Raw genomic sequence first — 16,996 nt, forward strand, 5'->3', positions numbered from 1 at the left:
CCTTTGCCGTCTTCCTAATTTCAGTCTTTCTTCAAAACTGTCATGCCAACCTAAGCAAGACTAATATTGTCACTGATTCAATCTCTTCCAACACCAGCTTTATCCACGTCTTGTACCAGGTGCCTTACTTGGGAGCACAAAATCAGAAACTTCCCTGATACCAAGACTCAATTTGCCCTCTTCTTTTACCTTGATTATGCCAACTCCTTCTTTCAGAATGGAAACTGTCTGCCATCCTGGGAATGTCTCTATATCTTTTGTTGTTACAAACTTTTGTCGAGCAGTGTCAGAAATATAACACAGGAAAGGGGTTAGCCCTTACAGATAGAGTAAAAAAAAAAAAAAAAAAAGCCAGGAATAAACTAATAATCCAGTAGAATAAGTACAAGATTAGACACTTGACAACCACAAAACAAGTTCTGATGGAAAATTATAAGCCATGTGCTCAAACCCTCCCCGCCCTCCCCCCCCACCCCCATCCAGCAAGCTAACTCGTCAATATTTTGATTAGGAAGGAAAGCACAGGAACATGTTAGTAAAAGTGGCTTATACTGTCAAGGAAACATGCCCTGTATCTGTTGTTGTTGTTGGGTGTCATCAATTAGATTCGTAGTGACCCTATGGGACAAAGTAGAACTGCCCCATCAAGTTTTGTAATCTTTTATGGAGGCAGATCACCAGGTCTTTCTCCCATGAAACCACGAAGTGGGGTTTGAACTGCCAACCTTTTGGTTAGCAGCCAAGCACTTAACAGGGCTGTTTACCTTACATCTATATATTATATTTCTATATCCAGATTGCTACATAAACCTAGGTTCTAGAAACAGCTATGCCATGAACTAGTTGCACCTGTTGATTCTTAAGATGATTAATTTTTAAAGTAGGAGTGTTAAATGTTCACTAAGCTCCCTTCCAGCTCTCGCATTCTGATTCAATACCCTAAGCATGTTTTTGGATACTGAAGAACCAAACCTCTAAAACAAGGTTTTGTATGTTTTTTTCCTCATACTCGATCCATCTGGAATGTGTAGGGAATTGTGATAGGGTTTTAGGTCTTTCCCTACCTTTTGAAGTTATGGGTTTATTCTGCATCCCCAAATCAGCTTAGAACTGTATAATGCTGGCACTGTTGCTATATACAATGTTTAGTGCTTTGTCCTCTTCTTCACTGATTTCTAGGCAGAGGTGGATTAACACATGAAGACCTTTTTGAAATGATTTTCTCCTTTTGCTTTTAGATCACAAAAGACTGCTTATTTCTTTGCTGGCCGGTGAAGCTCCTCTTCCTGACTCCTAAAGAGATATGTCTCTAGGTTCCTTTCCTTTTCATATTGCCCATTCTCTCTTGACAACTCTGCATGGCCTTATTTTTTTCCCCCACTGATAATGACCAAATTTATTTCCTGTCTCTGAATTCTACCAAGTTTTATACCTACATATCTTTGTTACATCCCATAAGCACTTTTTTTGGGGAAAATGGTCTACTGTGTAGCTTTCTGAACTTCCCCTGGACCATCAAGGGATCCTGGAATATTCCCTGACAATGGAGGCTGGGAACTGGGCCTCCCTCTGTGCTAGTTTCTTTTTCTTCTGTTCTGGGTACACAGGCTACTTACTGCTTAAGCGTGAGCATCATGTGACACCTAGCCAACCTCACTGCTCTATCAGTTTCTGGCAGGGAGGGAAAAAGGTGCCTCTTCTGCAGCAAGAGAGGAGAGTGTGCAGACCATCATCCTTGCATCGGCTGCTGTGGGGAGTGACCCACTAGCCATTGTCAACCAACACCCACTATTGAAGCTGATTGTGCTCTGTGTCCTTTCTAGGTAAGTAAAGTGTTGTTCCACACAATGCCTGTGTGTAAGTCATGTCTTTCTAGGTTACCTCAGACCTTGGCTCAACAGTTTGGCATAGCAAACAAGGTCAGCACAGATCAAATTCAACTTGCCTAAGAAATAACCTCAGATTATTCTCCTTGCCGACTTAAGTATTTATAATAATTGCATCACCATTCTTTAAAGATTTCAATTAATTTTATTCTAACTTCTTATGTCATCCATTCAATTAGTTACTAAGTTCTGTTTATTAAAATGCTTCTTATATCAGTTACCTAGTCTTATTTCTGGGGCCATCACTCTTGGACCAAACCTCATTCTCTCTCACCTGGATTACCCAGCAGTTTCCTAACTTCCCCATTCTTCTTTCTCCTTACCATTCCACGTATTTCTGCCAAGTTTATCCTTCAAAGCGGAGTTTTAGTCACTGGACTCCTATATTTCAATGGTACTCCACCACCACCACCCAAATATCCATAAAATTATATTATAAAGAACTCCTCACTCAAGCTATGAACTGAATTAATATTTCCAGGTATCTGTTGCAACTCTCCGACATTAATTTTATGTTTCAACCAAACCAAACTTCTTGCTGAATGCATAGTAAGTTTTCTCTCATTTGCTAATACTGTGTTCTTTGGACCACTCACCCTTCTCTCTCACCTCCTATCAGTAGTTGTTAAGTCCAAGAAATCAGTGGCAGTATCTTAACCCATTTTTCAACACTCTGAAAGGCCTAGTCTAGTGTGTTAAAAACCCTTGGCATAGACAATATTTTTTGTTTAAATAAGCTCACTTGAAACTTCCAAATTATATTGAAGTTTTCTGACTAATTCGTAGTCTGATATCTAGTGAGCTGATGGAGTCTGGACTAGAAACAATGTCAGCTGAAGGCCAACCCAGAGTTCTTTCTATTTCTTCACACAGTCTCTCTATCTTTGTTTACTCCTTTGACTATTCCTGAGACCTGATCAAATGAAGGGGGAAAGGCATACTCTACTTGTCCTCTGGGGGAACATAAAATCAATAATCTACCAGGGTTCCACACTGAATCAGAGTAAGGTTAAATTTTCAGGTAGTTTCAGAGTATCCAAAATTGAAAAGCATATACTATTTCTGTTACACGTTCTAATATACCCAGTAAACCAGTGCCGTCGACATTCTAATATAGACAGTCATAAATTCTGAAGGTCTTAAGTCAAATGACTTTGCTTTGAAAGCCAGCAATAATTGTACAACCTACTCCAGAGGGTTTTTGTAAAACTGAGTGAGATAATGCATGTTAAATACTTAGATAAGGCCTAGTATATGGTAAGTACTCAATAAACATTAGCTGGTATGATTATTATTAGTATCATCACCACTGGTCACCCAAACAGCTCTATAGTTAATAAAGTGAAGACAGTCCTGAAATTCTTTCATATTTTAGAGAAATTAGAATATGGTATCCTAATTCGGGCTCTGCTGCTAAATAATAATCAAAATAACTTAAAGAAGACTCAGAAACCACCAACTGTGGAGAACAAAGTACAACGGAATACTACCCAGTACAAGGGAATACTGTCTAGTTTAAAACAACTGAAATTATTCTGCCTAAAGACAGGTTTGGTGAAAGATTTAATATTTGTCTTCTGAGATATTTAGAATTCAGAAAATAAAACAGTGACTGCCTAGTTTTATTTTAACTAAGGATATTAACTCCCATAGCAGATGAAATGTTAACGTTATATAAACCAAACCCATTGCCGTCAAGTCGCTTCCAATTCATAGTGACCCTATAGGACAGAGTAGAACTGCCCCATAGAGTTTCTAAGGAAGTGCCTGGTGGATTTGAATTGCCAATCTTTTGGTTAGCAGCCATAGCACTTAAACAGTACCCCACCGGGGTTTCAAAAAAAAAAAAAGTCCACATACCACATCGGGATAGACTACCAAGAAAGCCACGGAATTATTTAAAGATAACTTTGTATCATATATATCTGAGATATTGTAAATATGACCACATTAAAATAAGATGACAGGCAGCTTACACAGTCTTCCCCAGCCACTAACAAAGTGAAGATCCAAGAAGTTACCATGGCTTTTTCTGATTGTTCCAGCCTTGTTATGGATTGAACTGTGTCCCCCAAAAATATGTGTTGTAAATCCTAACCTCTATGCCTGTGGTTATAATCTCATTTGGGAGTGAGTTATCTTTGTTATGTTAATGAGTCGGGATTAGCATAGAGTGTATCTAGAGTCAATCTCTTTTGAGATATAAAAGAGATGAAACATGCGAGCAGAAGATAGATGTCAAGACACACGGAGATCTTCAAAGAACCAGGAAGCAGAAGCTGAAGAGACAAGGGTCTTCCTTCAGAGTCAACAGAGAGAGAAAGCCTTCCCCTAGAGCTGGCACTTTGAATTCGGACTTCTAGCCTCTTAAACTGTGAAAAAATTAATTTCTGCTTGTTAAAGCTATCTCCTTGTGGTAGTTCCATTATAGTAGCACCAGATAACTAAGACAACCCTCTTACCTGAACTTTCATCCAGACTCTCCTCAGAGACATGCTCATTTTGATGGACCCACTCCCCATTGCATTTGAAGAATATCTGCATGGCTGGCCTGGCTTTGCACCTCAGAGCAATGGGGTTGCTCTTGATTATATAAGCATCATCTGGCTCCTCTATGAAATGAGGCAGTGTCCCAGGAGCTGATGGGATGGATTCAGGAAGGACTTCGCCATTGTCGGTTCCTGCAGAATTGAACAAAACATAGGAGCATCAGAACACAGCCTACCCTGGCAGCACACAAAGCAGAACACAAAGCCCAACCCACACCAGCTCTAAGCTTCTATGCCGGGAAACTTTTCATCATATTAATACAGCATGTTTCTAAGACCTGGGAAAACTAATTATCTTCTAGACGCTGAACTGGCATTAATTGGTACCCCTGCTGCAAAACACCTCTTTAAAGCATTAAAAGGCAAAGATGTCACCTTGAGGACTAAGGTGTGCCTGACCCAAACCATGGCATTTTCAATCACCTCATATGCATGAAAGCGCTGGACAATTAATAAGAGAGACGGAAGAAGAATGGATACATTTGAATTATGCTCTGGTAAAGAATACTGAACATACAATGGACTGCCAGAAGAACAAACAAATCCATCTTAGAAGAAGTACAGCAAGAGTGCTCCTTAGAAACGAGGATGGCGAGACTTTGTCTCACATACTTTGGACATACTATCAGGAGGGATCAGTTCCTGGAGAAGGACATCGTGCTTGGTAAAGCAGAGGGTCAGTGAAAAAGAGGAAGACCTTCAGTAAGATTGATTGACACAATGGCTGCAATAATGGGCTCAAACATAGCAATGATTGTGAGGGTGGCACAGGACAAGGCAGCATTTTGTTCTGTTGTATATAGAGTCACTATGAGTCAAAACTGACTCGACAGCACCCAGCAACAACACAAAAGCTGGATATATTTTCTGTGTTACTGGGGAAGTGAAAATTGCAAATAGAAGACCCCTCAAACTGAATGTCTTTACTGAGAGATCTGAGATAAACATCTATGGAGTGAAGAGCTAAATCTCAATACTCGCTCTGGCGACCAGTTACCTCAAAGGGTTCAATGAGGGCTTCAAGCAGCTCTGAAATTTGGAAAAACGGTGGGAATAGTTTGTTCTCTGTGAATGATGGTGGTGTTGGTAATGCATGCTCAGCTATAACTCCATAACATTTCAAATTATCTTTTCTCTTTAGAGATGAAACTTTGGAGATTCTCTGGTATTCTACCTTGAAGAGAATTTCCTCCAATATCTCACCTACATACTATACCTTCCAAAACATGTGAGTTTGTTTTGTCTACTTTGGCTATGACTCTTTGCTCCCAAGCAACAACTTGCTCGCCATATACTATGAATTATACTACTAAAGCTGAGAATATAATCAAATCACTAAAATAGCTAAGAGTTTGCATTTTAGGGCCTATAATCACATCTATTCAAAGGGATGAGATAGATATGATTCTCCCTTAACTTTAAGGAACTGATGAGCAGACAGAAGAAAAACAGAAAGGGACAAAGACTTTGCTTCTCTGCCTCTTTACTACATTTAACAGGGGTTTTTAAAGCCCAGAAGACATAAAATCAAGAGCAATAAGGTTTGACCACTGAGCAATATGGAGATGACCAAGATGAGTGATATCTTGTACTGTCCAAAGACAATTCCAGTGAAAGAATAAAGGAACCAAGAACCTCAATAACAACATCAACTATGCCTTCAAAAGTATTATTCCCATTGGGGCCAAACCAGTCTTTAGCCCTAGAGTGGGGGGGAGGTACAGATGTTTAACTTGCTCAGCTGCTAATCAAAAGGTTGGAAGTTCGAGTCCACCCAGAGGTGCCAAGGAAGAAAGGCCTGCTGATCTACTTCTGAAAAATTAATCCTTGAAAACCCTATAGTGTACAGTTTTACTCCAACACACATGGGGCCACCATGAGTCACAACTGACTCGATGACAGCTCATTTACTCAGGGGTAAAGGGAACTAATGAAACCACTGGAAGAGCTATCGTGTTCATCAGGTCCAGATCCCAGGAGAAAACCTGGGAGTGGGGGCCCTTCTGTGACCTAATCTGGCTGTCCGTGTGCCACCAACGTAATTCTGGACAAAAATTGCTTCTTACTACCCATGCTCAAGTCAGATCAGTAAGCACTGTCAAAGGTAAACATAAATCTTAATAGTAGGGATAATTTTCTGGGTTAAGAACATTTAAGGGACATTCTCAAATATATCTAAAAAACAAACAAACAAAAAACGAGTATGGACTTCAAGAGATATGACTGCCCGTAATTTCTTTTTGTGTGGGGAAGAAAGTAAAAGACATTGACTTATGAAAAAAAACTCTTGTGTGGGAACACACAAGCCATGTTTGAGTCTGCAATGAATTAAACGTAACAATAGCTTGATTCTCCCAAACAAGATTTTTTTTTCCTTACATACATCAATCTAAGATTAAAAAAATTAAAAAAGAAAAAAGCCTCCTATAACAAAGAGTTTAAGACTCTTTTTTTTTTAAGCCTTAAAATGTATTTGTAATGGAAAAGCTCACTCGAGTGTAAGTAATCCAAAGCACCCAAAAGCATCATAAAGTACATATTATAAATAGTACGAAAGCAAAGAGTTTATGTCATAAAAGTACAAGAAAGTCACTCAGAAAATAAAACGTGTATGTGTCACATGAAATAAGAGGAATTTCAGGATAGAATCCCAGGGATTTAGGTTTTTTTTTTTTTTTTTAACATTTTAAATTATATTTAGAATGGACTTCATAAAATACATCATATATTAATTCATTTTGTTACTGGCTGCTCGTGCCAATTTTCATCTTCCAAAAATACCAAGTCCCCGCAGGCTTTCATAAATCCATGCATTAGAGTAAATGACAAAGGTATTAAAAGATTTTATATGGGCATCAAAAGCTCACACTCCCATCAAGGGCTTGAGTTTTGTCCAAAGTAATACATTGTTGCATAAGAGGGTCACCTGATAAAGCATGGAAACCTTGATGGCACAGTGGTTAAGTGCTTTAGCTGTTAACCAAAAGGTCAGCAGTTCGAATCCACCAGGTGCTCCCTGCGAACTCTATGGGGCAGTTCTACTCTGTCCTATAGGGTTGCTTTGAGTCAGAATCGACTCAACAGCAACAGGTTTGGTTTTTGTTTGATAAAGCATGTGAACGCAGCCCTATGGCGGTAGCCTGAGAGAACAGTCACATTTTATAATGATGCATTTTCTTTAATTAGTAACAACGCATGAAGGAATTATGCGAAAAGTGTGAGGGGGTGTCTTAAATCATGTTCTCTAATAGTGAGAAAATGGTAATCGACGTAAAGGAAATGCCAAATAAAGTCACTAGATCATTAGACAAATCAAGTTTTAACCATCCAACTCACAAAACAGAGAGCAAGATCTAATGGTTACCTAATGGTTACCCTTCTGCCATTTTAAGAAATGCCTTTAGATGAAGTGACAAGTTAAGCCCTGACCTGAAACACAGAGCAGGGAAGTGGAATAGATATGTGTGAGGGTAGGTGTGATGGCTATCTCAAGGACCTCCATTAAGGATCAATCAATCTTAACTATTAATGAGGCAATGTTAAAATCACATATGCATAGGAAGAGGGCTGCGATCCACAAAAACAAGGAAAAAATGAAAAAACTCCATGTATTGGAGTAGTGGTGGGAGGGAGAGATTCTAGGCATACATTTACATATGTATTACCATTTATTTGCACAGTCCCAACAAACAAATGAGACAAGTAGAAGTAGGTTGTTAGGTGCCCTTGAGTTGGTTTCGACTCATAGTGACCCTGTGTACAACAGTACAAAATACTGCCCAGTCCTGCATCATCCTCACAATCCATGCTATGTTTGAATCCATTGTTACAACCACTGCGTCAATCCTTCTTGTTAAGAGTCTCCCTCTTTTTCATTGACCCTCTACTCGAGCAAGCATGATGTCCTTCTCCAAGAACTGGTCCCTCCTGATAACATGCCTAAAGTACATGAGATAAAGTTTCGCATTCTTAGCTTCTAAGGAGTGTTCTGGCTGTACTTCTCCCAAGACAGATTTGTTTGTTCTGGCAGTCCATGATATGTTCAATGTTCTTCACAAACACCATCATTCAAAGGCATCCATTCTTCAGTCTTCCTTACTAATTGTCCAGCTTTCACATGCATTTGAGGCCATTGAAAACACCATGGCTTGGGTGAGGTGCACCTTAGTCCTCAAAGTGACATCTTTGAGTTTTAACACTTTAAAGGGGACTTTTGCAGCAGATTTGCCCAATGCAATCTGTGGTTTGATTTCTTGATTGCTGTTTCCATGGGCGTCGACTATGAAGCCAAGTAAACAACTTGACAACTTCAGTATTTTCTCCATTTATCATGATGTTGCTTATTGGTCTAGTTGTGAGGATTTTTGTAGTCTTTGATCTCATCAGTATGTGTTTGCTCTTCAATTTCAGCAAGCAAGGTTGTGTCATCAGCATATCGCAGGTTGTTAATGAGTCTTCCCCCAATCATGATGCCATGTTCTTCTTCATATGGCCCAACTTCTCGGATTATCTACTCTGCATACAGACTGAATAAGTGTGGTGAAAGGATACAACCTTGACACACACCTTTCCTGACTTTGAACCACACAGTATCCTTTTGTTCTGTTCGAATGACTGCATCTTGGTCTAAGTACAGGTTCCCCATGAGCACAATTAAGTGTTCTGGAATTTCCATTCTTCACACTGTTATCTATAATTTGTTATGTCCACACTGTCAAATCCTTTGCATAGTCAACAAAACGCAGGTAAACATCCTTGTGATACTCTCTGCTTTCAGTCAGGATCCATCTGACATCAGCAATGATATCCCATGTTCCACGTCCTCTTGGGAATCTGACTTGAATTTTTAACAGTCCCCTGGTCAATGTACTGTTGCAACCCTTTTTGATGATTTTCAGGAAAATTTTACTTGTGTGTGATATTAATGATACTGTTTGATTATTTCTGCATTCTGTTAGATCACCTTTCTTTGGAACTGGGCACAAATATGGTCCTCTTCCAGTTGTCTGGCCAGGTAGCTGTCTTCCTCGGCATAGATAAGTGAGCACTTCCAGTACTGCACCAATTTGTTGGTATTCAATTGGTAAAAGTAGGAATATGATATATTTACTCTTTTATCTATTTATTTTTGCTTTATATGGTAAAGCACTGGGAGTGGTTTACCTAAGACCACCTATATACCTCACTCCTTCTCAAGTTCCTCACTTGATCGAGGCTCTAATTCCAGGCTGCCACCCATCTGTAATCTTCTCTTACTGTGGTGGCTTGCTTGTTGATATGATGCTGGAAGCTATGCCACTGGTATTTACAGTACCAGTTGGGTCACCCATGGTGAACAAATTTCAACAGAGCTTCCAGACTTAGACTAGGAGAAAGACCTGGAGATCTACTTCTGAAAATCAGGCAATGAAAACCCTACGGATGGCAACAGAGTATTGTCCTATATAGTGCGGGAAGATAAGCCCCCTAGGTTGGAAGACACTATACAATACCCTTAACAAGAGACTCAGACATACCAACAATCATGAACATGGCATAAGACCAGACAATGTTTCATTCTGTTACACATGTGGTTGCCAGGAGCTAGCCACCTATTTATTCAAACTACTGATAGTCAAATTCTCTGCTACCGGTGGCCAAAACCAGTTTTCATTGACATAGCTGGATCTTCCTTCTTAATAAACAGTCCCTGAGCTCCAAGCTGCACTTAATTAAAACCCAGTGCCTCCCGCTATTAATGAAAGAATTTTGGTAAGTTAAGAAAGGTGGAAATTATGTTAGCAGAAGGTAAAAATAAGACCTGCCATTTATTGAGTGATTATAGGTTATGGTAATAAGCCTTTTACATGGATTAAGTGTTTAAGCTTCCCAACTCTCTCTGAGGGGAGTACTTTAGAATCCATTTTTCACTAGAAGAAATGCTTCCATCATGTATCTTTCCAAAGGTCAAATAGCCATCAGATGGTGGATTCAGAATTTGAACCCAGGTCTCTGACTTTCAGTTCAGATGAATGGAACCTTGGGAGTCTGATGTCCTTTTTTTTTTTTTTTTTTTTTGCCTTGTGGCAAGAGCAGGCAGTGCTCAAAACCAAAAGACAATGATACAAAATGAGACGTTCTCTGTGTGACCATCCAGTACTTACATTAAGTATGATCCCATTGCCTTCAAGTCCATTCTGACTCATGGCAACTCTATAGGACAGAGAAGAGCTGCCCCATAGGGTTTCCAGGAAGAGGCTGGTGGGTTCAAATTCTGGACATTTTGGTTAGCAGACAGACTTTTAACCACTGTGTAACTAGGGCTCCGATCGGTATGACTAAAAAGAACAAAAACAAAAAAAACCCGTTGTCATCAAGTCGATTCTGGCTCATAGCGACCCCATAGGACAGAGCAGAACTGCCCCGCAGGGTTTCCAAGGAGCAGCTGGTGGATTCAAACTGCCAACCTTTTGGTTAGCAGCCCAACACTTAATGACTTCGCCACCTGGGCTCCAATAAGTATGATACTCAACTTAAGTACCACTCAGTTATCCTATTAGCTGATCTGTGGCTTCAGGTCACATGGGTGTCTTAAAGACACATTCCAGAGAAGTTCTTGAGGAGAAAAAAAATTTTTTTTTTGAGAGAACAGGAAGTACTCAACCAATCATATTCAACTGGCTAGGTGTTCACACCAAAGTCAGAAACAGAAAAAGAGCTAAAGGAAAGTGGTGTTTGAGGTGAAGAAATAAAATAATGAGAAGAATTTTTGAATGTTTCATTCAGATATAGTTTCATCTCTTTTTGAACAGGAATACGTAACAGCGCTGAAACAAACTCTGGTTAAAATGCAAGGAGTACAGCAGGAGACAGTTTCAGCAGGAAAAAAGGGACTGGGGACGAGGGTATTGTCATTCTATTAGGTTTAGCCATCCCAAAGTGCCAATATTTGAACATTTAGATCTATGATGTTTGTAATAGACATGGGTACATGCAGGCCAGAGTCACTCCAAATTTGGTTTCATAAAACCCTGGATAATCAAGGAAGTAAGCTGCCCTGTGGCACAGTAGTTACATGCTCAGCTACTACCCAAAAGGTTGGTGGTTCAAACCCACCAGCTGCTCTGAACTCACAAGCTGCTCCAGTCAGCTTCCATAAAGATTACAGCCTTGGAAATTCCATGGGGCCGTTTTCCTTTATCCTACAGGGACACTAGGAGTTACAATCGACTTGATGACAGTGGGTATCAGCTAAGTAGGCTGGCAATCCAGTGGGTTAGAGTATAAAAGAGGTTAAGCTTCAAGAGGTTTTGAGAAATTTTAACTTTTTTTTGCATTATTTCCTGAGAGGACATTATTTTTAAATACATTTTTTTCCTTTCTATCTCCAAACTACCCTTGTCTTCTCACTATATTGGTATTTGTTCCAAAGCACAAGCAGTGACACTGCCATAGAGCAAAGACTAAATGGGATATGACTAAGGAACTTTAGATGGAATTAGATACCCTGACTTAACATCTGGGCGAACTCTGTGACCTTGGGTGAACGACTGAACTCTGAGGTTCTATTTTTATCATCCCTAAACTCAGGGATTTAAATTTACTAGTCAGTGTTTTGTGATGTTAAAATGAGATAATTTACATAAACAAACAAACAAAAATTAATGGTTAAACGCTACATAGCTACATAAATATAGTCTGTCACCACCACCACTGCTACCACCATCATCACTCCTGCCTGGATAAGAAACAGCATAAAAAGAAAACAGAGTTATAATTACAATCACTATGATCAGGGTCCCTGGATGGTGAAAACAGATAACACACTCACTGCTAGCCCAAAGTTGGTGGCTTGAGTCTACCCAGAGGTGCCTTGGAATAAACGCCTGATAACCTACTTCTAAAAAATCCGCCACTGAAAACCCTACGGAGCATAATTCTACTCTAACACACACAGAATTGCCATGAATAAGAATTGACTTGATATTAACTGGTTATTCCTACGATCTTCATTCCCAAATATTATTATCCTAATCTTTCTATTCTATTATATATTATTATCCTAATCTTTCTATTATATTACAAATCATAAATATATATTATATTGAAGAGTCATTAGCAACCTGCGATATGCAGATGACACAACCTTTTTTGTTGAAAGTGAGGAGGACTTAAAGCACTTACTGATGAAAATCGAAGACCAAAGCCTTCAGGGTGGATTATGCCTCAACATAAAGAAAACAAAAATCCTCACAACTAGACCAATAAGCAACATTATGATAAACAGAGAAAACACTGAAGTTATAAAGGATTTAATTTTATTTGGACCGACCACAATCAGCGCCCATGGAAGCAGCAGTTAAGAAATCAAACAACGCATCACAGTGGGCAAATCTGCTGCGAAAGATCTTTTTAAAGTGTTAAAAAGCAAAGACATCACTTTAAGGACTAAGGTGTGCCTGACCCAAGCTATGCTGTTTTCAATTGCCTCACATGCATGAGAAATCTGGACAATGAATAAGGAAGAGAGAAGAAGAACTGATGTTTTTGAATTATGGTGTTGGTGAAGAATATTGAACATACCATGGCCTGCCAGAAGAATGAGCAAATCTTTCTTGGAACAAGTACAGCCAGAGTGCTCATTAGAAGTGAGGATGGCGAAATTTCATCTCACATACTTTGGACATGTTGTCATGTTATCCCTGCAGAAGAACATCACGCTTGGTGGAGTACAGGGTCAGCGAAAAAGAGTGAGACCCTCAAGCAGATGGATTGACATAGTGGCTGCAACAATGGGCTCAAACAAAGCAGTGATTGTGGAGATGGCACAGGACCGGGCAGTGTCTCGTTCTGTTGTACCTGGGGTCACTATGAGTCAGAACCAACTCGACGGCACCTACCAAGAACAATTATTGTTATCTTCTCAGATCTGTCATGACACAAATTGATGATTGTAATGTATCTGCTCTTTGCTGCCCATATGCATGTTAGCAAAATTCTATTAAGCCAAAAATCCTGAAAGCATGCTGTGAAGCATCTATTTATTAACTAAACACGTAGTGAATGGTTAGACCATACACCAGGCACTTAGATGTCCTACAAATCAATGTGCTAATACACAACGGATTTCCCATTGGCCAGATCCCAAAACTACTGGCTTTAATAGGCAAGTCATTATTAAATGAAGATTTTATAATATCCCAGGGCCTCCTTACTGCAAAATTTAAATGAAGTAAGCCACCTTAGAAATAGCCCTTTAAATTCTACTTGTTGTCTGTGAGCATATTGGTCGATGGCAGTATGAGCGTCAGAGCAGAAAGTCGTACCCGGGAAACCAAGTTACATAATCTAAAAGACAACACACTAGAGCTGAGTGCAATGCTTTTGTTTATGTAAATCTGACTTGTCTCCATATGGTTACTTAATTAGGCAGGGGATGCATTCTACCCATTTATTTCAGAACAACAGCCGGAATTTTACATACCAAATATTTAATGCAATTTATGAAACACAGACTTTTTCCCCAAGCCCCAATAAAAATTTTCTTTTTCTCCAAACTCAGAAATGATCATGCCTCCTTCTAAATCTCTAATAAAAATGGAAATGCTTTCTATTGCTGCATTTCCATAGCTCACCTCACCTGTGTCGATCTCACATCTTGTCAGGCTAGGATATGATTCCAAAGAGCAGATCTTAAATTCTGCCGAATGAAAGATGGTGAACAACACACACATTCAACGATACTTGAAAAGCCGTTCTTAGTTCCCAAAACAAGTAAATTCAGATTTTAGTGGAGTTTACAAAAGCACATTCAATACTTCCCAAATTGTCACAATTTACCTCATTGCATTCAACCTTTTTTTTTTTGGTGGGGTGGGAGAGCTGATATACATGCCTTTGCTTACTAATGTTAGACCATGTTCTAGGCACTGGGGATTCAAAGATGACTAAGATGTACTGCTTTCCTCAAAGAGCTCAGAAACTAAATATAAACACATAGAATTCCAGAACAATGACAAACATGCTAACAGAATTATGTACAAAGGGCCACAGGAACAAGGAGGAGTGAGAGCCTAACTGTGCTTGGGAGGGTTTGGGGCAGGCCTAACAGTGAAGATTACATTCTAGCATTGGCTGGATATATGAGTTGACCAGGAGGACATACGGGAGGAAGCATTCCAACCTGGAACATGGCATGAGCAGAGATACAAATGTGAGAGGGAAACTGTAGGGAGTGGGCAATGGCTGAAACATACTGTGTTATGAGGGAGTGCCATGGAAAGGAAGTTGGAAAGTTAGGTAGAGCTAAATACCGTCTTCATTAGAATACACATTTTATTTTTCTTTTTTTATTGTACTTTAAGTGAAAGTTGACAATTCAAGCCAGTTTCTCATACAAAAACTTATACACACATTGTTATGTGACCCTAGTTGTTCTCCTTACAATGTGACAGCTCACTCCTCTCCACCCTGTATTTCCCATGTCCATTCAACCAGCTCCTGTCCCCCTCTGCCTTTTCATCTCACCTCCGGACAGGAGCTGCCCACATAGTCTCATGTGTCTACTTGACCTAAGAAGCACACCCCTCACCAGTAGCATTTTATGTCTCATAATCCAATCTAATCTTTTTCTAAAGAGTAGGCTTCAGAAATGGTTGTAGTTCTGGGTTAATAGTTTGGGGGCCATGACCTTTGGGGTCCCTCCAGTCTCAGTCAGACCATTAAGTCTGGTCTTTTTACTAGAATTGAGGTCTGCATCCCACTTTTCTCCTGCTCCATCAGGGATTCTCTGTTGTGTTCCCTGTCAGGGCAGTCATTGGTGGTAGCCAGGCACCATCTAGTTCTTCCGATCTCAGGCTGATGGAGTCTCCGGTTTATGCGGCCCTTTCTGTCTCTTGGGCTCATATTTTGCTTGAGTCTTTGGCGTTCTTCATTCTCTTTTGCTCCAGGTAGGTTGAGACCAATTGATGCATCTGAGATGGCTCCTTGCTTGTTTTCAAGACCCCAGACGCCAGTCACCAAAATGGGATGGAGAATGTTTTCTTAATACACGTCGTTATGAAAATTGACCTAAATGTCCCCTGAAGCCATGGTCCCCAGACCCCTGCCCCTGCTACTCAGTCCTTCTAAGTGTTTGGTTGTACTCAGGAAATTTCTTAGCTTTTGGTTTAGTCCAGTTGTACTGACTTTTCCTGTATTCTGTGTTGTCCTTCCCTTCACCTAAGATAATTCTTGTCTACTATCTAGTTAGTGAATACCCTTCTCCCTTCCTCCCCACTCTCGTAACCATCAAATAATGTCGTCTTCTATGTTAAACCTTTTGAGTTCTTATAATGGTGGCCTCTTACAATATTTGTCATTTTGTGACTGACTAATTTCACTCAGCATAATGCCTTCCAGATTCATCCATGTTACAGGATGTTTCACGGATTCACCATTGCTCTTTATTGTTGTGTAGTATTCCATTGTGTGAATATACCATAGTTTGTCCATTTACCCATTGATGGCCACCTTAGTTGTTTCCATCTTTTTGCTATTGTAAACAGTGCTGCAATGAACATGGGTATGCATATATCTAATCACGTGAGGGCTCTTATTTCTCTAGGATATATTCCAAGGAGCGGGACCACAGAATCATACGGTAGTTCTATTTCTAGCTTTTTAAGGAAGCACCAAATCCATTTCCAAAGTGGATTAATGCTAGCCTTGTTGGGGTGAGATGGTATCTCACTGTAGTTTTGATTTGCATTCCTCTAAAAAAAAATGGCTAAAGATCATGAGTATTTCCTCATGTATCTGTTAGCCACCTGAATGTCTTCTTTAGTGAAGTTCCTGTTCATATCCTTTGCCCGCTTTTTTGTTAGGTTATTTGCTTTTTTGTTGTTGAGGTTTGCAGTATCTTGTAGATTTTAGAGATTAGACACTGATCAGATTTGTCGTAGCCAAAATTTTATCCTAGTCTTTAGGTTTTCTTTTTAAGTTTTTTGGTGACGCCTTTGGATGAGCGTAAGTGTTTGATTTTTAGGAGCTCCCAGTTATCTAGTTTCTCTTCTGGTGTTTGTGTATTGTTAGTGATGTTTTGCATACTGCTCATGCTATGTATTAGGGTTCCTAGCATTGTCCTTATTTTTTCTTCCATGATCTTTGTCGTTTTAGATTTTATATTTAGGTCTTCGAACCATTTTGAATTAGTTTTTGTGAATGGTGTGAGGTACGGGTCTTGTTTCACTTTTTTTTGCAGATGGATATCCAGTTATGCCAGCACCATTTGTTAAAGAGACTGTCTTTTCCCCAATTAGCAAATCTTGGACCTTTGTCAAATATCAGCTGCTCATAAGTGGATGAATTTATGTCTGGATTCTCAATTCTGTTCCATTGGTCTATGTATCTTTTGTACCACTGCCAGGCTGTTTTGACTTCCGTGACTGTGTAATAGGTTCCAAAATCAGGTAGTGTGAGGCCTCCCACTTTGTTCTTCTTCAGTAATGCTTTACTTATCTGGGGCCACTTCCCTTCCCATATGAAGTTGGTGATTTCTTTCTCCACCATTGGAATTTGGATTGGGATTGCATTGTATCTATA

The 16,996-nt window shown here is 39.6% G+C and overlaps 1 protein-coding gene across 2 annotated transcripts in view; it reads right to left on the reverse strand.

Moving 5' to 3' along the window:
- The window catches only part of UNC5D (unc-5 netrin receptor D), a 627,625-nt gene that overhangs the window by 267,969 nt on the left and 342,660 nt on the right, over nt 1-16,996 (reverse strand). For both annotated transcript variants that reach the window (XM_064272820.1, XM_003412541.4), the window contains exon 2: nt 4,349-4,567. In XM_064272820.1, the coding sequence (XP_064128890.1) occupies nt 4,349-4,567 (219 nt within the window). The remainder of the gene's footprint in view (nt 1-4,348; nt 4,568-16,996) is intronic.

Source organism: Loxodonta africana, chromosome 19, assembly GCF_030014295.1.
Source record: "Loxodonta africana isolate mLoxAfr1 chromosome 19, mLoxAfr1.hap2, whole genome shotgun sequence".
Lineage (NCBI taxonomy): Eukaryota > Metazoa > Chordata > Mammalia > Proboscidea > Elephantidae > Loxodonta > Loxodonta africana.